Source organism: Lithobates pipiens, unplaced genomic scaffold (assembly GCF_037356315.1).
Source record: "Lithobates pipiens isolate NorthernLeopardFrog02 unplaced genomic scaffold, aLitPip1_a1.2 Scaffold_3, whole genome shotgun sequence".
Lineage (NCBI taxonomy): Eukaryota > Metazoa > Chordata > Amphibia > Anura > Ranidae > Lithobates > Lithobates pipiens.
Window position 1 is genome coordinate 95,735,015 of NW_027507790.1, and position 26,420 is coordinate 95,761,434.

General features: G+C 41.4%; 1 protein-coding gene across 3 annotated transcripts in view; it reads right to left on the reverse strand.

Moving 5' to 3' along the window:
- KSR2 (kinase suppressor of ras 2) overlaps window positions 1-26,420 on the reverse strand; it is a 683,331-nt gene that overhangs the window by 484,278 nt on the left and 172,633 nt on the right. For all 3 annotated transcript variants that reach the window (XM_077462057.1, XM_077462058.1, XM_077462059.1), the window contains exon 3: window positions 24,187-24,337. In XM_077462057.1, coding sequence (XP_077318183.1) covers window positions 24,187-24,337 — 151 coding nt within the window. The remainder of the gene's footprint in view (window positions 1-24,186; window positions 24,338-26,420) is intronic.

Below are 26,420 nucleotides of genomic sequence, written 5' to 3' on the forward strand. Positions count from 1 at the left end.
CCAATATCCCTCCACTCCTGCAGAGTGTTGACCTGGCTTGCAATCGGATTTCCCAATTCATTCCAAAGGTGTTCAGAAGAGTGAAACAGAATATACGAAGGATTGACACCAGGCAGGAGCTCCTATGAAGCAGATTTATTAATTTGGCTAGGAATAAGTAATTCAGGTAAGTTCAAAGAATATGAGCCTGCAGGCCGTCTTTATAATTATTTGAACAATAGAACCACATGTACAGTAGTTACCTTGAATTATCTCCAAAAAGCAGAAAGTAATGCCACCCTATACTTGTTTTAGACTTGGGCATGAACACTAGATAGCTGTTTGTGTCTTGAATAGACACTCTCATATCAAGTTTAGAAGACAGCTATGTAGTGAGATACTCTGCAGGCTTCATAGCCCCTGTACACATGGTCGGAGATTTCCACAACCAAATCCGTCGGATTTTGCCCGAAACTGTTGCATACACACGGTTGGACAAAGTTGGCGAAAAATCCGATCTTTCAGAACGTGATGACGTAATTTCGTTACGATGGGACTACACTCAGGCTAGTAGCCAATAGCTTTGATGTAGGAATTTGATCTGAGCATGCGTGGCACTTGGTCCGATCAAAATTCTCTACACATGATCGGAGTAATTCCGATCGGTCCAGTTGGTCGGGAAATATTTCCAACATGTTGGAAAATTGGGTCCGACGGATATTCAGACGGAATCAGTCCGATGCATACCACACACAGTCGGATTATCCGACGACACGGTCCGATAGGACACATTCCGGCGGATTCTCCGACTGTGTGTACAAGGGCTAAGTAATTTAACCGCTATGGAATAATAATACATTTGCTAATTAACATTAATGAGATAAAAGATATGGGTAATATGTCAGTATCACACTACAAAAATTAAGGTCAAGGCTCTGTCTAAGCCAATCGAGTTCCTCCACATCACATCCATCAAACCGTGTCTATGGACCTGTTTTTTTGTTAGAGATGCACAGTCATGCTAGAACAGAAAACGGCCTTTCTCAAATTGTATCCACAAGGTTGAACAATGGTCCGTCTTTATAATAGTTTTATAATTAGTTTGAACAATAGAACCACAAGCAGAAAGTAATGCCACCCTATACTTGTTTTAGACTTGGGCAAGAACACTAGATAGCTTGAAAACTGACTGGTCCAAAATGTCTTTGCATTCTGTAACATTAATGATGTGTACACACGATCAAACAATCGGGTGGAAAAGTCCGGCAAACTCAAGTCCGCCGGACAATCCCCCCGTGTGTAGCCTCCGGCATACTTTTTTGACCCGAAAGTACGGCAGACTTAGAAAGTAGTTTTGCATTTTGAGCAGGTCTCCAGGTAGGCGGGGCCGCGAAGGAGACGTCGTTGGCCCCGCCACCTGGTATGGACTTAAAGGGGAACCCCAACGCCGAAAAAAATCGGCGTGGGGGTCCCCCCCAGGTCCACATCAGACCCTTGTCCGAGCACGCTACCCGGCCGGCCAGGTAAGGAGGGGCGAGCGAGCGCCCCCCCCTTCTGAGCCGTACCAGGCCGCGTGCCCTCAACATGGGGGTGCCTTGGGGAAGGGGGAGCCGCGCGGCCCCCCCACCCCAAAGCACCTTGTCCACATGTTGATCAGGACAAGGGCCTCTTCCCGACAACCCTGGCCGTTGGTTGTCGGGGTCTGCGGGCGAGGGGCTTATCGGAATCCAGGAGCCCCCTTTAATAAGGGGGCCCCCAGATACTGGCCCCCCACCCTATGTGAATGAGTATGGGGTACAATGTACCCCTACCCATTCACCTGTGAAAAAAGTACAAAAAAAACACAACACAGGGTAAAAATAGTTTATTGCACAGCTCCGGGGGTCTTCCGTCTTCGGGGGTCTTCTCGCCGGACTCCTCCGCTATCTTCTTCTAGCTCTTTTGCTAGCGGAGGAGCCCGGCTTTCTTCCTCGCCGCCGCCCTTCTTCCGACTTCGGGGGTCTTGTCCCCCTCTTCGGTTCTTCTGCCGGGCCACCGCGCCTTCTTTTAGCTCTTTTACAGGCGGTGGCCCGGTCTGATGTGCACCTGGGGGGGACCCCCACGCCGATTTTTTTTCGCGTTGGGGTTCCCCTTTACGTCCATACAAGGTGAAGGGGCCAGCGACGTCTCCTTCGCGGGCCCCGCCTACCTGGAGACCCGCTCGAAATGAGCGGACTTTCCTCCGCGTGTGTGGGTGAGTTCGTTCATTTCAAAAGTAGGGCGGATAGTACGGCAGACTTAGTACGCCGTATTAGTCCGCTGAAAAAGTGCCATGTGTGGGCAAGTAGCCCGTTCGGAAAGTCCGACGGACAGTCTGGCGGGAAGTCCACCAGACTAAGTCCGTCGGATAGTCGGCTACGTGTGTACGCGGCATTACATAACTCCTCACTGAAAACATCTAAACCCAATTATTTAAAATCATTTCAGAGCATGAAACATAATCATGAAATTATAAGATAGCAAACATATTACTTATTTTAAAGAAGTCGAAATCTACTTTCAGATTAACATTAAACAAAACGTACAAAATGAAAATTTACACTGCAATGTTGCCATATTGCTATGTTCTTATGATATTAATTTCATAATAGATTTCTGTGTTTGCAATAACACAGGTAAAATCAAATTTCTCATTTATTATCTACTTGTTATAAGTAAATCAATCCCAATGGGCTGATAAAATGATAACATTGCATATTTCCTTTATTTCTACATTTGTTTGCTCAACCAAGCTTGTCTATATAAATATGCTTCTATCACTCCAAATCCCTGGACATACATCTCTGTCATGTAACTTTACACATTTACATATTGCTGCTAAGTGCATCTCATGCATGTATATACCTTTATCGCCTAGCGGGCCTGTGTTTCTCCCTTAAGATCTTTGTGTACTTTGTGAAAACAGATTAAGCTAATTGAAGACAAAGCTGTAAGTAATTGCGATACAACAAGAGAATACATCTAAACTATGACAAAAAGAATGAAAAAAAAATTGCAGCAGCCCCAAGGAAAGCAGTGGAATATGAAACTTGTAAAGATTCAGGGAGGAGGTGAGACACGGATCAACTCCATCCCTATTTTCTTCTTGCTTATCTTAACCAGCATTGACATGAAATATTTCATTTCCCAAGAGCAATTAGTCTTTATCATTGTCATCAGATCCTAACAAACCCAGTGCTATGAGTCACCCACATGTACAGAATTGATGATATCAAAAAGGCCTCACACACTGATTTGTGAACAAAAGGATTGCAAAATTTTAAACTGTGGTATGCATTAGTCCTATCAATAAATCCAGCACTGTTATGCCGCATAGACACAGTCGGATTTTCCGATGGGAAATGTTCGATGTGAGCGTGTTGTCGGAAAGTCCGACCAGGTGTATTCTCCATCGAACATTTGCTGTCGGAATTTCCGCCAACAAATGTTTGATAGCAGGTTCTCAAATTTTCCACGATCTGTTTTGTTTAAATAGGCAGACCACATTCTGTCTCTCTACTTGATCATTGGCGGGTGCCAGTGGACATCGAGTCTGCGGTACCCACCGCTGGGCTCCCGCTGTGTGTGATCACAGCAGGAGAGAACCACTGGCGGCATGCTTGCGCACCCCCTACCCGGATCACGTATATATCTGTGATCCGGCACACAGGTGCTGCCTTGTAACAGTAAATCTGCTATAAGGCAGACCAAAAGTAGTTAAAAGATAAATCAGCTACTGAAAGTGTCAAAAAATTAGGTTTAACCTTTTATCTGCCTGTCGGCGGACCCAGGACAAGCATGGTGAGTACCGCTGGGTAGAGATGAGGGAGATCGGTGAACATCTTTTTGTTGACCTTGTGATGACCCAGAAGCGACGTGTCACTAAGGGCATTGTGTTTCTCCCATTTCATCACAGAGTATAGCATCTCTATCTCCAAAGACACAAAGCCCTTGGTCTGTAAAACCTTTTTAAGATCATAACTGCCCAAGATCCCTGCCGGGGTCACAGTCTTTTGTTCCTTCTCTTTTTTCTCCTGCCTTCATCCCCTTTTGTGGGGGTGCCCAAGTTTCCAGGTCAGGTTGACTCTGGAGTTTCCCTTCTGGAGTTCTTTGGTAGGCTGGTTATATAGTACCAATGAATGTCTTCTCCTGATGAAGTGAATTTAATTTAATGAAAGACATTGAGAGAAACTTCCTTATCTAGAGGGATTGTGGGATATGTTAGTAGAGACAAAACTAACATTCAGTATAACAGGGTAAAAGTATCTTTTTTATCCAGTCCTTTAAGCTGAAATCCAACATAAGCAGGCAAAATTTGTGGAAGTCAAGAAAAGGCTCCAATGGCTTCAGTCATCTTTCACCATGTTAAAACCTGCCAAAATCACTGCAAGAGGAAAACTCACAGCTGCTGAGGGATCCTTTTGGCTTGCGATAATGCGCACAATTTTTACCACTGAAATGTAGATGGAGAGGAGGACAGACTTCTGTACTATATTTGCTTCTTCCTAGTATTACCTGCGGTGCAATACCTTACCTCAAACGTATGCTTTTAAGTGAGAGGTGCCTGAACTCTCTTCTTTGACAGGCATAACTGAGAGGAGCTGTTTTGCACAATTGGCAACAACTTTTGCTATGTACACACAATCAGATATTTCCGACAAAAAAACAGCTGGGTTTTTTCCAAAGGATGTTGGCTAAAACTTGTCTTGCACACACACGGTCACACAAATAAAGTAAAGTGTACTAAAGCGCTGATATGAACTAATAAATAAGTGACAAATAATATAGCTGCAATTATTGTGTATGTGAACTGATATCACACAAAAAAAATTTTGTTTATATTTAGAATGTATAATGCGCTAATATTAACCTCCCAATATAACACAGTGTAACCTCCTAATGGTTAATCAGTGAATCATGTGCAAAATAAGCAAATGGAGCCTATTATAAATAAAATAACATCCTTCACCATAACAAAATCCTAAAACTAAATCTAAATGCGATGATAAATCATTAAACACAATAAAAAAGAAAGAAAAATGAGATATAATAATGTGATGAACCACAGTGCACAAATATCTCAATAGGACAGCATACCGCTGTGAAGAAGTGTAAGGTCTTTAGTGATTGATGAGTTTAGACAGGTTTCAATGAATAACCCCAATGATAGAAATGCCATGCTAATATATTCAGCTGCTCTTTAGCATGAACACTGAAGAAATTAGTTGTTTGGATGCTCTTTAGCATGGACTGGCTTCTGGCTTTCAAAGAACTTCCGCAGTATGAAACAACAAAAGAAAATGACCATTGCGCAGATAGTATATTGAATATTCCCTATAAACTAAGTGTAAACTTCACTCACACTTTCCAGCAGAATGAATCAAGCATTTTGAAAAAAACCTGCTCTCAAACAGTTTTTATCGGAAATTCTGACAGCAAATGTTCGATGGAGCATACACACGGTCAGAATTTTTATTGCACCATGGCTTCACTTACATCCCAACAGCCATGAATAATGTGTTCCAATGTCTGGCTTTCCTTCCACTGTGCAAAATTGCCCAGCTTGGCCATCAATGATACCCTGCCCACCAATTAACTTGCAGGATAATTCTGTCATTTATGGCTTTGTTTACACCGGACACTCTTCTGCCACCATTCCTTTTAGCCCCACCATGTCGGACATACCTATTGTGTGTGTATCATGGATTGTTTGTAGGGTGCATAATCCTTTGAAACTATCTATAATTACTGCCCGCCACTGCAAGTTTCATCCTGCCATAGTCGGTCTCCAAGAGACTCATCTCATCAGTGATACTCAGTGATCATCTTTAATACTTCTGGGTGGGCTGTGGGTGCTAATTATATGTCTTTCACCTGTTGAGTGAGCATGATGGTCGATCGTTCATGGGATTTCAAGGAAATTGACTCCCTGACAGATACTGATGGATGCTAAGTCTTTATATACTATAGATCAGTCCTCAGGACCAACTAACAGGCCAGATTTTCAGTATTACCTTGGGGAGATGCAGACTAGAATACTGCAATCACTGAGCAGCAAATTATATCACCTGTGATCTTTTTCAGTTCTTGCAAACCTGGCCTGTTAGTGGGTCCTGAGAACAGGAGTTGAGAACCACTGTTGTAGCTGGTATACCCTCACATATGTCTTAGCATGTGCATATATCCCACCACCCTTTTTTATGAATGTATTACAGAAACTGTACCTGGTTGACAAACCTGAGGTCCCCATAGTGATCCTGGGGGACTTAATCTGCTACCTTAACCCTCTTTTGGACAGACACCCACCTATATCCTCACCCGCCTGCACTAGAGGCAGTGGATTATTGCATTTCCTGGTAGAAGTGGGATGACTGGATTTATGGAGACTTACAGTAGCTTCCCCTGTGAGAAACAATTCTCTTGTTTTTCTAAAAGGTATATGTCCAGGATCGATCTTTGTGATGGTACTTTATCTACGGCCCCTGTTATATCCAAGATTGATTATTCCCCTCAAGGTGTGTTGGACCATTCCCCCCTGGTGGTATGGCTTGCTGCTCAACCCCCAACAAAAATTCCTAGAGCTCCTTGGAAAGCTACCGCATTGTGGTTGAAGTTGTTCCCCTCCCATCGCACTGAACAGCACATTTCTATTTTTTTCCTTAATCATTAACACCACCAGGATCCTATTCAGAGATGGGAAGAGTTAACATCTTTTCACTGAGACATACAGTGCCTTAAACAGTATTTATACCTCTTGGAATTTTTTACTTTTTTTCATGTTACAACCAAAAACGTAAATGTATTTTATTGGGATTTTATGTGATAGACCAACACAAAGTGGCACATAATTGTGAAGTGGAAAGAAAATGATAAATGTTTTTCAAATTTTTTTATAAATAAATATCTGAAAAGTGTTGCGTGCATTTGTATTCAGCCCTCTTTACTCTGATACCCCTAGCTAAAATCGAGTGGAAACAATTGCGTTCAGAAGTCAAGTCACCTAATTAGTAAATAGAGTCCACCTGTGTGTAATTTCATCTCCATATAAATAAATGCAGCTGTTATTTAAAGCCCTCAGAGGTTTGTTAGAGAACCCTAGTGAACAAACAGCATCATGAAGACCAAGGAACACACCAAACAGGTCAGGGATAAAGTTGTGGAGAAGTTTAAAGCAGGGTTAGGTTATAAAAAAAACAAGCTTTGAACATCTCATGAAGCACTGTTCAATCCATCATCCAAAAATGGAAACAGAGTGGCACAACTGCAAACCTACCAAGACATGGCCGTCTTCCTAAAGTGACAGGCTGGGCAAGGAGAGAATTAATCAGAGAAGCAGCCAAGATGCCCATGGTATCTGGAGGAGTTGCAGAGATCCACAGCTCAGGTGGGAGAATCTGTCCACAGGTCAACTATTAGTCAGGCACTTCACAAATCTGGCCTTTATGGAAGAGTGGCAAGAAGAAAGCCATTGTTGAAAGAAAGCCACAGGAACTCTCATTTTCTGTTTGCGAGAAGCCATGTGGGGGACACAGCAAACATGTGGAAGAAGGTGCTCTGGTCAGATAAGACCAAAATTGAACATATTAGCCTAAAAGCAAAATCTTGTGGCGGAAAACTAACACTACACATCCCCCTGAACACCCCACCCCCACTGTGAAACATGGTGGTGGCAGCATCATGTTGTGGGGATGCTTTTCTTGAGCAGGTACAGAGGAGCTGGTCAATTGATGGGAAGGTAGATGGAGCCAAATACAGGGCAATCTTAGGGCAATCTTAGAAGAAAACCTGTTAGAGTTTGCAAAAGACTGGGGCGGAGGTTCACCTTCCAGCAGGTCAATGAGATCAAAGCATATTCATGTGTTAGAATGGACCAGTCGAAGTCCAGACCTAAATCCAATTAAGAATCTGTGGAAAGACTTCACTCTCTAGATGTGCAAAGCTGGTAGAGACATACCTAAAAAGACTTGCAGCTGTAATTGTGGTGGAAGGCGGTTCTACAAAGTATTGACTCGGAGGGGGGGGGGGGGGCTGAATACAAATGCACACCACAATTTTCAGATATTTAATTGTAAAAAAAAAAATTAAATCCATTTATAATTTTCCTTCCACTTCACAATTTGTGTGCCACATTGTGTTGGTCTGTCACATAAAATCCCAATAAAGTACATTTAAGTTTTTGGTTGTGACATATGTGGACTGTTTTAAAGGGTATGAATACTTTTTCAAGGTACTGTATTTATAGCAGAAATTACCGCAATTAGGAAAGCCTCCTCGGATCTGACATGTCGGGTTGAAAACAAGGTGTGATAACTTGAATTAGACTACATTAGTAACCTTTCTGATTCCAAATGTGAGGTTTGGATGTTGGCCCAGGACATCTTGGACCAACTGACTTCCTCCACGGTGGAATGTAAAAGGTTCTTTTGTAAATTTGTGGTTTTGAAGAGCGGGGAAAAAAACGGTCACCTTCTTGCTAAAATTGTCAACTCCCAACAGACATTCATGGCTATTGGAGCAATAGGGTCCAAAGCAGGCCATATTGGGAACACCACTGAATCTGTTAAATGAATTGGCTGGATTTTATGTGGATATTTATCATACAAACTGGACCTATTCACAAGGCAAAGTTGCTGAGTATGTCCAGAGTATCTCCTTTCCCGCCTTATCTGCAGCCTAACAACAGAAATTGGATGCTCCTATTACTTTGGAGGAGCTACAGTTGACAGCTGACGTCTTTCCCCAATTGGTATACTGATGAAGGTATACAATCGTTATGGGGGATTTATATTTTCACAACTGTTAGAGGTACGTAATTATTTTCTTGCTAACCACCGTCTTTCTCCATCTATGTCAAGCGCTAGCATTGTTTTTTTTCTTATTGACATATTATGTCAAAATTCTGGTCATGGTGTTAGTTTCAGACTGAATTAGGTTATTTAATCTATTATTCAACCTGACCAGGTAGGTTTTTGGCTAGGTTAACGCTTTTGTTGTTTTAACTTTGGATAGTAAAACATTTATTTATTTTTTTCTACCAGTAATACCTTATACAGCCCACTTCCTGTTTCTTGTCTGGAAAAAAGCCTAGGCATATGACATTGAGTTTGCCAGGAGGGGAGGTGGATGAGTCATACAGGGGCCAATGAGAGCTGCAGAGCTGGAGGTGTGTCTCTGTGTGTCTGTGTAAATCCAGGAAGTGAGCAGGCAGCAATTTCAGCTGGCCACAGTTAAAATGATTGCAGACAGACTTAGTGGAGGGAGATTCCTGCAGCATATTTGGCAAGTGGAGAATCACAGTATATATAAAATAATATGCAAAGTGGTTGGAGGGAAGCTTCAGAATGGCAAAGATGTTTTTATTACAAATTATGTGAGTAGACTGCAGTTCCTCTTTAAGCGGCTCTGCTAGCCACGTGTGTGGCCCATTTATTTGAATGTAGCCCACTATCACCCTTCCTCCTTTGCCGTGGCTATTGAGCCATTGGCTGTCTTCATTTGGTCCAACCCAAACACTACAGAATTTTGCTATGGAGAGTTCCACGAGAAGATAATGTTTTATGCTGATGATATGATGCTATTACTTGGAGATACTAATTCCTCCTTACAGAGTGCTCCGGATATCAACCTGTGTAGTGCCATCCCAAGTTTAAATACAATCTGAATATGCTAGCACAGGAATGTGAAGATTTACTCTACTATAGGTTGTGTGTACAGGGCAACAAATCACACCATGAAACTACATGATCATTGCACATCTTGTGCAGGTGAAAAACACAAGGTGCAGGTAGTCATGTTTATTATAATGTCATATAATTATCACCTGAAATGTCATATTGTGAGCTGTGATCTTTGAATTCATAAATGGAATATTCCTGATTTTGAACTCTACAGTTCTTATTAACCACTTCAGCCCGGAAGGATTTACCCCCTTCCTGACCAGAGCACTTTTTTGCGATTCGGCACTGCTTCGTTTTAACTGACAATTGCGCGGTCGTACGACGTGGCTCCCAAACAAAATTGGCGTCCTTTTTTTCCCACAAACAGAGCTTTCTTTTGGTGGTATTTGATCACCCCTGCGGTTTTTATTTTTTTGCGCTATACACAAAAAAATAGCGATCATTTTGTAAAAAATGCTATATTTTTTACATTTTGCTATAATAAATATTCCCCAAAAATATATATAAAAAAGTTTTTTCTCCCTCAGTTTAGGCCGATACGTATTCTTCTACATATTTTTGGTAAAAAATATCACAATAAGCATTTATTGATTGGATTGCGCAAAAGTTACAGCGTCTACAAAATAGGCGATAGTTTTATGGCCTTTTTATTAATCTTTTTTTTTTTTACTAGTAATGTTGGCGATCAGTGATTTTTATCGTGACTGCGACATTATGGCGGACACGTCGCAAAATTTTGACACATTTTTGGGACCATTGGCATTAATACAGCGATCAATGCTATAAAATTACTGTAAAAATGTCCCTGGCAGTGAAGGGGTTAACCACTGGCGGCGGGGAGGGGTTAAGTGTGTCCTAGGGGACTGTTTCTAACTGTCTGGGGTATGGGCTGTGTGTGACATGGACACTGATCGCTGCTCTCGATGACAGGGAGCAGACGATCAATGTCCTGACATTAGGCAGAATGGTGAGATGCTGTTTACAACGGTATCTCCCCGTTCTTGAGCTCTGTGACTTGATCGTATCCCCGCTGCGAACGAGCCTGCGGGTCCCGCGGGCACAGAGCTCTGCTGACGTATATATGCCGACAGCGGTCGGCAAGTGGTTAAAGTGATTATAAAGGCTTTTTTTTTAAATAAAAAAATATATATGTTATAATTCCCTTCTTTGTGTAATGGTATTGCACAAAGCGGTCCCTTACTTCCTTTTCTGGAGTCCCCCACCAATGCTCTCCACGACTTCTTCTTACGAGAGCCCCTCAGCGAACCAGGTGCTAAGGGGGCACACGTGTGTGCATGCTCCCAAACCGGGCTCTGTGCATCCATAGACAGACACAGTACAGCTTGGCCACGCCCACCCACTCCCTACTTACAGCAGGAAAAGAAGGAGCAGTGCTTCAAACCAGACAGTGCTGAATCCATAAAAGTAGCCACGTAAATGTTTTGGTGATGGGAGGACAGGCTATACAAGTAGTCGAATGTTTTTTTTTTACCCTAATGCAGGGAATTCCTCTAAAGTTAAAAAAAAATGTAAACCATAGAACCACTTTAAGTACTGAATTTCCTTACAGGCACCAATCAGACTCTAATGCTTATAGAAGTAATTCCAGATCTTAGTAAGAACATGTTGATATAAAAGGCTATAAGATTCCTCCAGTAGCCTCATTATTGCCTGAGCAAAGTAATATTTACAAGTAGTCCTAACATTTACCACTATAACAAATATTCTGAGCCGTTAACAAGCAAAACTTCCTAATTTTAGTTTGGCAGCTCATTACTCTTTTATTCTTTAACGACAAACCTTACATCCAGGAACTAGTTACTAATAATTAAATATGGACCATTTGAAATATGTTTCTGTAGTGATCCACAGTCTACCTTTATTGATAGGGATAACTGGCAAAGATAAGGGAGTGTGCTGCTTTATTCTTTCTGATCTCTACAAGCAGGCGGTCTCATCTGGAACATGGTACAGAGTGATGAGGATGAAACAGGCACCTCTCCCCTGGCATAATTTCTTTTTTACGGTATCCAATGATTAATTCTGTGCTCATTAGGTAACAGAGCAGCATCAGTTCTGCTAATTGGCCTTGGAGGCCAGCAGATCTGCAGTAGGAATATGGTACTAAAATTCCGATTTTTATTTTATAAAAAAAAAAAAAATGACTTTATGCGCATACTAACCAAGCTGGTAATCATCATTAGGAAACGTGTAATAAGTACATCCTTTCTGTTTATCACACATTTCACTAAACCTTTTGCCTTGCAGCTATGTCAGCAGTTGGACATATCCCACAAATGATATTCTAATTGCAGCAGTAAATGAGAGCGTACAGATGGATGTTATCAAAAATAACTTAAACAAAGACATTCTTCACATATATTGTGACATAAGCAAATGAGTCATACTGGGCAGAAAAACATGCCCCGTACACACGATCAGAAAATCGTAAGGAAAATACCGCTTTCGAAGCGATCGTGCGATAATCGGATCGTTCGTACAGAGCTTTCGAGAACCGTTCAGGACAGTTCATCCGATACTGTTATATCGGACATGTATGGAAAAAAATTTCGCATGACATCACTCCTGAATTTTTTTTCTGTCGTGCGGGAATTTGTGACTTTAGTAAACTCAGATTCGATCTGAGATTAGCATGCAATAAAAAACGGACGATCATTCATCCGATAATCTCACTGTGTGTATGGGGCATAAGTGACCATAGTCTTTGCAACAGTAAATAATAGTAAAAGTAACACTTTACAGAAGTCACAGACAGTCAAGTGGTTAGGAGGAATTTACAAATGGTATGTATTAGTGTTGCACCGAGTATCGGTACTCATGCAAATGCACCGATACCTGAAACCGATACTTTCAGGCTCGGTTCTTTGAGCTGTCAGTGGGTATCCCCTGTTGACAGCTGAAGTGTTAAAGAAGTCGGGTTGATTTAGAAGAAGGGTTAGAACCTTCGTCAGGTTATTTTGCTGTCTGTGTTCCTGATGTGGAGATATGCCCCTTATCCCTAAGTGACCATAGTATTTGCAACAGTAAATAATAGTAATATTATTATTAATAATAATAATAATAATAATAATAATAAAATAATAATATTTATAATAATAAATAATAATAAAAAATAATAAGAATAAAATAATAATAATAAAATGTACATAATAAATTGTGTTAATATTCACTAAAATATTCAAATCATCTACACATGAAATAAGTATAGGTATTTTCACAGAATATCTTATTAGGGGATACAATAAATTATATTTTTCTATGCACAGTATCTCAGGAGTTATGTGACCTGTGGAGCTTCCATATTGGCGTATCTGTTTCCAAAACATGTGTATTACAGTAGTCTATTCGGGAGAACCTTATGAAATATTGTAGTTCTCAAATCACTTGGAGAAGTTAACAAAACTATAATATAATTATAATGAACATTTGAGCTCTGGTTTTAAAGAGTTAAAAAAGCACCTGAACAAGTACTCAAGTGAGACAAGAGCAGGCCCTTCAGCAAACAAAAATAATTTGCATATACACTATATCATGTTTAATGACATGAAAAGTGCCTGAAAGGCAGGATGTATCAGCTGAGCCGCAAACGATTCATTCAGCATAATTTACTCCCCCACCTCTGGCATCTGCCTACTCTCGAATGAATTAAAGTTATAAATGAAAAACTTTCACATTCCATTTCAAGGCAAACTGCAGTTTGATAATGAAAAAAGTTTTTTTTCCAGCAATCCTTAAACTTTAAGGCAACTCGAAGGGGTTCATTTAACAAAAAAACAATGTTTTTGGTATTTATCCAAAACCACATGTATAACACTATACAGCCTATTAAAGTGGAAGTAAACACATCAATTTAAACAGTTTCAAAAAACGGCATGCTGGGAATGCTAACTGCACATTGGCTGTGTTCTCAACCAAACTGTCAAACCACCCAATGGCTGGTGTCATAACGAATCACATGTGCAGCACCGTGGCAGCTGAAGATTAAACAGAGGCAAAGATGGCAGCTTCCGTGGATGAAAACAATAGGGGAGTTTACTTCCACTTTAATGTAAACCTTCAAATCATCATATCCAATAAAAAGAAACAAATACATTTCAAAGTACAGCTCTGTTAACAAGAATGGTATACAATAGTGGTTACCCTAAAGTGGCTGATGCTCAATTAGTGGTCAGCTTGGGAATTAGCATTGATGGGGACTCTGGAGGTATCCAATGTATGTACAATTATTATTATTATTATTATTATTATACAGGATTTATATAGCACCAACAGTTTGCTCAGCACTTTACATTGTGAGGGCAGGCAGTACAGTTACAATACAAGTAAATACAGGAGGAATCAGAGGGCCCTGTTCCTTAGAGCTTACAATCTAATAGGGAGGGTCAAGTGATATAAAAGGTAATAACTGATGGGGATGGGCTGATGGCGAAAATAAAAGTACAGTTGTTAGGTGGAGAGGGAATAGGCTTCTCTGAAGAAAAACATTTTCAGGGATCGCCTAAAAGTGATCAGAGTAGGAGATAGGCGGACAGATTGGGATAGGGAATTCCACAGGATAGGAAAGGCTCGGGAGAAGTCCTGGAGGCGAGCATGGGGAGGAGATGACAAGAGAACTAGAAAGCAGGAGGTCTCGGGAGGAACGAAGGAAAAAAAATGGTTGGTATTTTGAGACTAGGATAGGTTAAATACTATGTGTATGGCTTTTGTGTAACTATTCATACACTTTTATTATAATATTATTATATTACTCTACTATATATTATTATTATACTACTATACTACTACTATTTATACTACTAAACTAATATCTCCAATAACTATTGGGTGCAGATAGAATTCTCTGCTCATGCTGTGAATGGTGGAGACCAAATATGTACCGCTTTAACTGGACAATATGTACCTAAATTTGTTGTAAGTGTGGACATCAATTCAATTCAATATGGCATTTACATGACATGCCTATTGATAGAATTGGCTTTTCATCGTATATTCTGATCGTCGGTATGCCTCATCTGACTTTTTTTTCCCAAAATTCTGACAGACCTAGAAATAGAACATGCTTTAAATATTTCTGACGGAACCAATTCCTATCGGGAAAACCGCTCATCTGTATGCTGTTCCAACAGACCAAAAACGATGCATGCTCTGAAGTAAGTACGAGACAGAAGCTGTTGGCTACTGGCTATTAAACTTCCTTTTTCTAGTCCCGTCGTATATGTGCTGTACATCACCACGTTCTTGACGATCGGACTGGTGTGATTGTGTGTACGCAAGACAGTTGCAGCAGAATTCCATCGGAACTCCATCAGAAAAACCTTCAGAGTTTATTCCGATGGGAAAACCGGTCGTGTGTACAGGGCATAAGTGTTTAATCTGGCCCCTGCATCATCCATTTAGTAAAAAAAATGTGTGTGTGTAAACTGTGTTGCCAGTATTAATCATAAGACCTCTAAATTTTCCTAGTCAATGAATATATGTACATGTCAGTATAAAGTTTAAAACCAAAGATACAATGAAGGTGCTATAGTGTATGTATAAAAAAAAAAATGCACAGGCAAGGTAACAAAACAAAGACATCTCTACCTTTCCTATAACAGTCATATATCACAGAACCTTTTAAGCAGCTCAGTCCTGCTAGCAGTGGTGGTCGCTCCATTAGGGGCGCAGTGGCGCTGCCCCCCCAATCCATGCACCCGGCCCCTAATCAGACCCTAATCTACGTGCAGGGCGCTGGAGGCATGGATTTAAATGTTTTTGGTTTTTCTTGGAAGCACATGATTAGAGCGTGAGGCTCTAATTGGCTTAAAAAAAGGTGGACTTGGGGCTTTCAAAACAACCACTGCCTTGCCAAAAAATCTGAGGGTAAAGGTGATGGACTGGCCAAGCATGTTCCCAAACCTAAACCCTAATAAGCATCTGTGGGCATCCTCAAATGGAAGGTGGAGGAGCACAAGGTCTCTAACATCCACCAGCTCTGTGATGTCATCATGGAGGAGTGCAAGAGGACTCCAGTGGCAACCTATGAAGCTCTGGTGAGCTCCATGCCCAAGGGGGCTAAGGTAGTGCTGGAAAATAATGGTGGCCACACAAAATATTGACACTTTGGGCCCAATTTGGACATTTTCACTTAGGGGTGTACTCACTTTTGTTGCCAGCGGTTTAGACAATGGCTGTGTTGAGTTATTTTGAGGGGACAGAAAAATTACACTGTTATACAAGCTGTATTCACTACTATTCCACACTCACTACTTTACATTGTAGCAAAGTGTCATTTCTTCAGTGTTGCCACATGAAAAGATATAATAAAATATTTACAAAAATGTGGGGGGGCGTAATCACTTTCATGAGATACTGTATCTCATTCACTAAGCTAAGGGAAAAGGCCATCGGAAATGGAAAGGTCCCCTGAAAAGTGAACAGCCCATTGGCCTTTAGGAAATCAACCTCTATATATTTGGAGAATGGCCCCCATTTATTAAAATATCATAAATAGGAATTATTTACACATATAAACCAATTAGATCAGGGCTGGTCATACATTATACAATATTCCTGTAAAGTTTTCATTTAGATATATCAGAGCCATATAATATAAGGTCAAACCTAAACACTTTTAATTTGTATGCAATCAGGCAGGCCCTTGCACTACATAGTTGAGGGTAAAGCTAAAGGAAACTGAATAAGAAACATGTATAATGTATGGGCAGCTTAACCGGTTCCCGACCGCTGTATGTACTTATACGCCCAAAGAATGGCATGGCTGCGCAAATGGGCATACCTGTATGTCCCTTTGAATTTGCCACTGTGCGATCGCGTGTGCGCTGCCGGCAGTGTGCGCGCCCCCTGACGCAAGCTTCGTGAGTGAGTAGGATTGTGGGTCCCGCGATACCCGCAATCATCTCTTGGAGAGGAAGAATGGGGAAATGCTATTGTAAACAAGGATTTCCCCATTCTGCCTAGTGACACTGTCACTGATCACAGCTCTCTGTAGTCGGGAGCGGTGATCAGTGATGGGTCACACGTAGCCCGCCCCACAGTTAGAATCACTCCCTAGGACCCCTACAGCGCCACCTAGTGTTAAGCCCTTCACTGACGGTCACATTTACACAGTAATCAATGCATTTTTAATCACACTAATCACTGTATAAATGTGAATGATCCCAAACATGTGTCAGAATTGTCCGTTGTGTCCGCCATAATGTCGCAGTCATGATAAAAATGGCTGATCGCCGCCATTACTAGTAAAAAATAAAAAAACTATTAAAGATGCCATAAAACTATCCCCTATTTTGTAGACGCTATAACTTTTGTGAAAACTAATCAATAAACACTTATTGCGATTTTTCTTACCAAAAATATGTAGAAGAATACGTATTGGCCTAAACTTGCATGACCGCGCAAATGTCAGTTAAAGCAACGCAGTGCCGAATTGCAAAAAAAGTGCTCTGGTTAAAACAGTTTTTCTGTATTTTGGAAATTTGATTCGCTGCTAAGGGCAATGCAAACCTTTCTTATTTCATACACTCTTTTTGCCCATTAATATTGCATATTTTCTGTTTTTTGTATAATTTCTTCGTACAATCATTTTACTTTAAATTTACAATACAACAGGTTTCCCAAAGTGTTGATACAATTTTCACTTTTCTCTGCCATATTAATTAACCTGTGAACAGTGTGAAGCATACTGCAGTGCAATATTACTGTTCATCAAGGAACAGCAAAGGGAATTATAGTGTTTTGCTTCCTTTCTTTTTTGGGGGTTCTTTTTGAGGATTGTTTTTTTGTTTTGTTTTTTGTGACTTGAAATGTCCCTATGGTATACAACTGATAAGAAATGCAAGCAGTTTTTACATAATCATAGCACCTTACATAACCACCATAACACAAAAAGCACATCCAGTTGATGTAAGAATATATTTTTAACCCTCATATGCATAAGAAGTGTTTATAGCATGGAACATTGATGTTTATGTTCTATATGTTAACAAAAAAAGAACCATTTATATTTTTAAAAAAATGTCACTCTTTACTTGGTATGGAAAATTCATATACAGTACAGCCAATATGATGCATTGGTGGATTACTGATACCCTCAGCAGGAAGAATGTATGTATTACAACTAGGGTTGGAATACACCTCTGCAAAGAACACTTAAAATAGTGATTGTGATATTCACTGAACATTCACTGCAGGAGAATCAATTGCTGTATTTGAAAACACATTTACCAGGAAGATTCACCTGCAGTGAGTGGTGAACATCACATTCACGGTTTTATAAATGTGCTTCTATGAATCTTTTTGGAGAAAGCAGAATCCTGTTTCTGTTTTCAGTTCTGTACTAGGAGAGTAAGGCAATATGCAAAACCATAATAGACTCAATTCTCTAAGCTATAATGATCATTATTTGTCATAATAACCACTAAGGTCAGGAATGAAGCCTGAAAGCTGCATATAGCAATTAAACAGCGTGGGCAAAGAAATCACTCCTGCTGGCTATTGTATTCTGACAGGCGGCACCTGATTGGGTGCACTATTCAGCATCAATTTTTCACCTGACTAACTCGCCAAAAGTTGAGTAAAAAATCGACTTTTGTCGAGCCGTGTGGTACTGACAGGACAATCTACGGCTGGAGTGTCAGCCAATTTCGTCAAGAATCTGCCATGTCTGGCAGGTTTAAAGCATAATTCCAGGTATAGCAATTTTTACATAGTTACATTGATCCAGCTTGGACCAATGTGAATATGTATGTGCTCTACCTGTGGGATCCTCTTAGAAGATGGAAATCACTGTAGTGGACACCACTAATACAGTGATTGCAGGTAGCTACCAGGTCCTGTGCCAAGCAGGTGCCCTGCTGCATACAGTACACAGTAGGTCGACCACCTGCATGGGCACCATTCAGAGAACACTTTTCATTTTTGCAATGAACATAAACTGTCCTCTGATTGGATGAGAGCAGAGTTCACATGATGTCCCAGTCCCCCCTTTCTACTTCGTCCAATCAGAGAATGCTTTGCATTTATTGAAAAAATGCAAATAGTTTTCTGATTGTGCCCATGCCAAGGAGCTAACCCTCATGTTAACAATGCAACACGACAGCCGCTCAACACAGGACCCAGAAGCTAGTGGAGTTCATTGCAGTAGAAGTGCCTATTCTAGTGACTTCAAACTTCTATGGGGATCCCACAGGTATGGCACATTCAGGACCAATGAGCCAAGGCTCTCTTTGCTCTCTCACTCCTCATTGGCTTGGATACAGCAGCGGAAGCTACTGGCACAGCCAGTGAGGAAAGAGTGGGGGACAGGGCAAGCTGTTCTCTGTGCCTTATATGGACACACTGGGCTGGCTCAGGAGTGAGCATGCATGAGTTCCTATGTTCACCAGAGGTGCAAACAATGAAATAAAAGGATTCCAAAGATTGCTTCCAAAGAAGAATTTCTAGATAATACTGGATTTAGTTCAGTGCTTGCTAGATAAACAGAAGCTGTACGTCCATAGGATGGTGTAGCCCGGAATGCAATTCCAGCTATTGCATAACTATTACAATGAAAAACATTTTTTACTTATCTTGGGCCTTACAGAAATGTTTTCTAGGATTTGTACTTCATACATACTAAGTCTGGTACAATAATCCTGCCCCTAACACATTGCAATAGTTTAAAAGGAATGTCCTATTTTGAACAACTTCGTTATGTCTCACACCGCTCCCCAGAGACTTCTGGGCATTACAGCAATCACATTAGATGGTAACTAGACATGTATAGATAATAAAAATAAATGTTTTCATTTTAACAATGTCCTTAGACTTCTTGCTTGTGCTTATAACAAATACCTCTAGAGTTTGTCTTACATTGAGGGAATAATAGCTTATCAGCCAAAATAATTCATCATAGCCAATGAGTTTGTATTTGTGATTTAAAGGGGTTGTAAAGGTAAATGTTTTTTCACCTTAATGCATTCTATGCATTAAGGTGAAAAAACATCTCACACTGCCGGCGCCCCCAGTCCCCCCATTTTACTTACCTCACTCCTGGAAAGTCCCGCGCTAGCCCCCGCCGTCCTCTTCGCCGCTCGGCCTGGCCGCTGATTGGCTGGAGTGGATGGATTGAAGGCAGCGCAGCCAGTGGCTCGCGCTGCTGTTAATCACATCCAATGACGCGGCGCGTCGGGGGGAGGGGCCGTGTGATACAGCGAGCGGCTATAGCCGCCGTTTGTATCACGGGAGCGCGCCCGCAGGTGCTTCTCACCATGTTAGGGGGCTTGCATGAACGTGAGAAGTACCTACTGGAGGAAGCAGAGACAGCCGCCGAGGGACCCCAGAAGAGCAGGTTCGGGGCCACTCTGTGCAAAACGAGCTGCACAGTGGAGGTAAGTATAACATGTTTGTTATTTTTTTTTAAATTAAAATTTTACTTTACAATCCCTTTAACCACTTGCCGACCGCCGCACGACGATATACGTCGGCAGAATGGCACGGGCAGGCATATGGGCGTATATATAAGTCCCTGCCTTCCCGCGGGTGGGGGGCCCGATCGGGCCCCCCCCCGGTGCCTGCGGCGGTCGGCATTCGTTCTGGAGCGATCCGGGATGAGGGGGCAGCCATTCATTCATGGCCACCCCCTCGCGATCGCTCCCGACGAATAGAAATGCTCCGTGACATCACTTCCTCTCCTCACAGGAGAGGAAGTGATGTAATCTCTCCTCCGTGTCGGTATTTTTCGTCCCGGCACCGAGGAGAGAGGATCGGTGAGTTGCACCAACACACCACACGTACAGTAGAACATGCCAGGCACACTCACACCCCCCCTTTACCCCCCGATCACCCCCCAAATACCCCTGCCCCCCCCCCCCCCCAGTCACAGTGACACCAATTGCATTTATTTATTTTTTTTGCATTGGTGTCATTTGTGACTGTAATAACTGTTAGGGCAGTTAGGGTTAGCCCCCTTTAGTTCTAATGTGCCCCCCTAACCCCCCCAATAAAGGTTTAACCCCGTGATCACCCCCCATCGCCAGTGTCACTAAGGCTGGGTTCACATTGCAGCGGTTTATGAGAACGAATGTGATTCGCACCGCACTGCAGTGCAAATCACATCCGATCTCTGTGCGATTCGAGTTCAGCCATACAGATAGTATGGCTGAATTCGCGCCGCACCCGCCGCACCCGCCGCAAATTCGCACGGGACCCTTTTTTTGGTCCGCAGCAGAATCGGATCGCATGGGTGTTCACACCATGCGATCCGAGTTTGCAGATCGCACTGCGATATGCGAACTGATCTGGGGGTGTCATTAACATTTCACTGACACTCCCAGCAGTTCGCATAGGGCAGTGTGAACTGCCGCCGGGAGGCATGCGATGCGGGAACCCGCCGCGGATTCGTGGCGTTCCCGCATCGCTCCAGTGTGGACCCAGCCTAATAAGCGATCGTTTTTCTGATCGCTGTATTAGTGTCACAGGTGACGCTAGTTAGGCAGGTAGGTATTTAGGTTTGCCGCAGCTTTTTATAGCGCCAGGGACCCCCATATACTACCGCATAAAGCCCCCTGATTGCCCCCTAGTTAACCCTTTCACCAGTGATCACCATATAACTGTTACAGGTGACGCTGGTTGGTTAGTTATTTTTTTATAGTTTCAGGGCACCCGCCATTTATTACCTAGTCTCACTAGTGTACCCCTAAATTTAGGGGTGTCTACTTTCCAAAATGGGGTCATTTGGGGGGGGGTTTGTGCCATCTTGGCATTTTATGGCCTTCAAAACTGTAACGCCCTTAGAAAGCCTGAAGGCGGTGCTTGGTTTTCGGGGCCCCGTACGCGGCTAGGCTCCCAAAAAGTCCCACATATGTGGTATCCCCGTACTCAGGAGAAGCAGCAGAATTTATTTTGGGGTGTCATTTCACATATGCCCATGGCATGCGTGAGCAATATATCATTTAGTGACAACTTTGTGAAAAAAAAAAAAAAGTTTGTAATTTTCCCGCAACTTGTGGCAAAATATAAAATATTCCATGGACTCAACATGCCTCTCAGCAAATAGCTTGGGGTGTCTACTTTCTAAAATGGGGTCATTTGTGGGGGTTTTGTGCCATCTTGGCATTTTATGGCCTTCAAAACTGTAATAGGTAGTGAGGAGTGAAGTCAAATATTTACGCCCTTAGAAAACCTGAAGGCGGTTCTTGGTTTCGGGGCCCCGTACGCGGCTAGGCTCCCAAAAAATCCCACACATGTGGTATCCCCGTACTCAGGAGAAGGAGCAGAATTTATTTTGGGGTGTCATTTCACATATGCCCATGGCATGCGTGAGCAATATATCATTTAGTGACAACTTTGTGTAAAAAAAAAAAAAAAATTTTTTTTTTGTCATTATTCAATCGCTTGAGGCAAAAAAATAAAATATTCAATGGGCTCAACATGCCACTTATCAATTTCCTTAGGGGGTCTACTTTCCAAAATGGGGTCATTTGGGGGGGTTTTGTACTGCCCTGCCATTTTAGCACCTCAAGAATTGAGATAGGCAGTCGTAAACTAAAAGCTGCGTAAATTCCAGAAAACGTACCTTAGTTTGTAGATGTGACAACTTTTGCGCAAACCAATAAATATACAGTTATTGACTTTTTTTTTTACCAAAGACATGTGGCTGAATACATTTTGGCCTAAATGTATGACTAAAATTGAGTTTATTGGATTTTTCTAATAACAAAAAGTAGAAAATATCATTTTTTTTTCAAAATTTGCGGTCTTTTTACGTTTATATCGCAAAAAATAAAAATCGCAGAGTCAGTCAAATACCTTTAAAAGAAAGCTCTATTTGTGGGAAGAAAAGGACGCAAATTTCGTTTGGGTACAACATTGCATGACCGCGCAATTACCAGTTAAAGCAGCGCAGTGCCAAAGTGTAAAAAGACCTCTGGTCATTTACCAGCAAAATGGTCTGGTCTGAAAGTGGTTAAAGAACAGCAGCTAAGAACCTTAGACTTCCAGCTGCAGTCGAACTATAAATCCCTGAATGTCTGCCAAACTAAAAGTGTATAGGATTAGCAAGATAGCCACTGGGGTAAGTTTATACTGCAGCTGGAGATCTACTGGTCACTAGTCTAATGTACCTGCAGGACCATAGAACATGCTGCCTTTGGCACAATTATCACAATTTTTAAATGTTAAGACTAGGTGTTGCCCTTTTGAATCTTGCTGCCCATGGCACTGGCTCAAGAGTGCCTTATGGTAAACACAGACCTGTGAAAAACTTACCAATACACATGACTAGTGATTTTTACTAAAGAGTAGAGGCTGTTCACTTAAGAAAGTGAATGCTCTATGACAAGTTGGGGAAATTGTAGCTCATTGGTAGCGCAAAACAGTGATTTTACTCCACGTTTTATTTAAAACAAAGCAAAAGGTTCACACTTGAATAGTTTCCCATGTATAGGGTTCTCACAATCAATGCAACAAAACAGAATTCAGCCTCGTGGTTCTCTTTTTACAGCTTCACTGTTCAGGCCTCACCGTCAAACACAGTCCCAGTGCTCGTGCACAAAACATTGTACCTTTGTCAGCTTGAATGTTTCTCCTGCAACTCCCAGCTGCTACATCCTCTCAGGCCTTTGTCTGTCCTGACCTGGACAGTACGGTGCAATGTGCACATCAAAGTTCCCTTCACACACTGACCCACTTGTGAGGGTGGGGACCACTGAACCTCTAACTCTGTCTCTAACATAAGCCCAGCACACACCTGCATCATTAGTGTGCTTGCTTCCCAGAAAACCTGAACCAGACCACCATTTTAAACTGTGGCATGGGCACAATCTGCCACAGTTCACTTAGCATAGTAAATTCACTATTTTTTACTTTGAATTTCCAACAGTGGCAACTAGTAGCTGCTGTACCTTCCGTGAGCATGGCCTCTTTATGCACCCATAATTAGCTACCTCACTTTAAGTCTATTCACTTCCTGTATCAACCCAGGATCTGTAAAATGGTTCTCCAGGGGTTGCTAGGGGTTCCTTGAGCAATGAAAAATGTCTGCCTCTCAATGATTACAATGACAACAATGATATTTTTAGGTATCTGTAAGGGGGAAATCTCTCAATGACTACAAGTGTATGAAGCATTCTTCCCAGTGACCATCATGCCAATGTACAGTGAGTAGTAGATATAGCAATTATTAGCAGGGGTTCCCTAAGACCGGAAAACTTTTTCAAGGGTTACTCTGTTAAAAAAAAATGTGACAGAAAGGCTGTTATTCTGAGCTAGCAGTCATTTCAATTGCTTTGTATATATACAGAAAGTGTGCACATTTCTAAACATTTGCCATGTTCCCAACAGTCAAGAGCTCCGTCACTCTGATTTAGAGCTCATATGTTTAAATACAAGAAATTACAGGCATGCAATGTGGTACATTTTCTGCTATACCTTGATCAGACTTTTTGGTTTGTAGTAATTAGTTGCCGACAGAATAAACAGCACACACAATTTTTAGTTTAGGGTTTTATACCTGATTTGTGAACACTGCGTAAACAAGAAAGGGAGGCATTTAACCGATCACACTCTTCGCTGCTCGCACCAAACTTTCCCAGTGTTTCGCAAACCTGCTCATCAGTCATATCTAACAGGTCTTCCAGAGAGATCTGCCCAGGGTCAATTACCTGAAACGAAAAAAAAAATGTTGATATTATTCCTACTGTATGGCAAGGGCTTGTCCTGGTCATTTTATAGATAGGCAACTCCTATCCTAATATTTATCAGCGTTTCCAAATGAAAAAGAACTACTGTCGATCCAAAGATTATGCTATTAGACATTCTTAAAGGTGTGCAGTTGAGTCAATATGTTTAGCTGTTTGTTTTCTACGCCATTTTTAATGCTCAAAGGGAGAGATTCTTCTTCACTAGAAATCTCCTAACTCTCCCACCCTGTCCTCTTGACATGCTACTATCAACAACATTTTAAACATTGTACAAACTGACATATTGTATAATAATAGAAACTGCTGGAAAGAAAAAATTTGAATGCTGGGATTGCCGCATGGGGCCTTTTACATCTATGTACCGGGAATGTAATACTTCCTCCCCTCTGGTGGATCTACCACTGGTAGGTTCTACATTATTATCTTCTCTCCTCCCACCTCCCCCCCCCCCCCACACACTTTTTTTTCCCCATTTGTTGTTCCTTCACACTGCCTTATTCTCCTTCCCTTCTGTCCTCCTTCCTTCCTTCCTTCCTTCATTTCTTTCCTCTCCTTGTCGCTCCCCCTCCTTGTCGCTCCCCAACTCCAGGTTGATATTGTGAGACTTGTGCATGGTAAGAAGGAGGTTTGTCCTGTAAACTTTCTTGGAAGTAAATTTATAAGTAACTTATTACTTGTATACTTGCTGCAAATTATATATAAAATATAGGGAGGACTCAGTAATGAATAGATGTTGCTGCATCTCCTTTTTCTAACTTGTCTAACTTGTAACTCTTACCACCTCTTTACTCCCACTTTTGAGTTATGCCTACTTTAGGATGTATTTTTGAACCTTCTGTCAATGCCAATAATGTACATTGTATGCTGCAATTGTTTTGTTTCTATTGAACAAATCTAAAGTGGTTCTAAAGTAAACAGATTTTTTTTATAATTTAATGCGTTTTTTGACTTATGGTAAAAAAAAAACATCTTCTAGCTGCCCCCACGTCCTCCCTAAACACATACCTGAGTTCTCTATTGCTCCAGTGCTGTGTCTGGCTGCAGCTCTCATCTACCCTCTTCCTGCTCTCACAGGCTACACAGAGTAGGGAGAGCCACTGGTTCTTGCTGCTGTCAGTCAAATCTCGTGAGGCGGGAGCAGGGGGCATGGTGAAGCAGTGCTGTGTATGTCTATGGGGTGTGTGTCTATGTGCGGCTCGGGAATGTGGCTGATGTGTGACCCCATAGAAAACAACTTGCTAAGGGGGTACACGCAGGAGAGAAGGAGTGGACACCACTAGTTAACAGATGAAGTAAAAGATTGTTCTGTGAATACGTTTCACACAGCAGGTAAGTGTGCCCTCTTTTTTCTTTTGATAAAAATTAACTTTACAACCACTTTAATAAAAAATAAAAAAAATTACCTGTCAAAAAAATAGCCACTGCCTTAAAGAACAGACACATTAGCATATTTTCAAATGTTCTATTTCTGTCCTGTTCTGTTTATTTGGCGCATTCGAGATTTTTCTACAAACATACTAATGTAGACATGACATTAATATAGCAATTCTACTTTTACAGTAATAAGGGGTGTATGTGAAATAATGTATAGGTGAGGCTTGCGTTTTATCAAGGTCTCCGTTATGTGAGAAATGGGTACTAGTGCCAAGTGCAGAATATGAGCGCAGTGTGCAAAACATAAGCAATGCATACAAAACGGAGTACATATACAGTATATACAGAATTTAACATTTTTTTTGCATGCTAAATGTGCTTCAGTAGACATACGGGATCCACATGCATTTTTGAAAGATCTGTATTTAATTATCATATTTAATCTGCATGTTAATATTGCTAATCTGTCTGTTAACATATAACTGCTTGCTATTAATGCCGCAGTAGTAAGTTTCAAAAGAATTTGTTGTTTATAAATTCATCTTAACCAAAAAAGATGACTAAATAAAAAACAGACTTTAACAATGTGTAGAATAATAATCCAGGAGATATGAATATAACATTGAACTTGTGCACAAATAACTATAAATATAATTTATACAGAAATGAA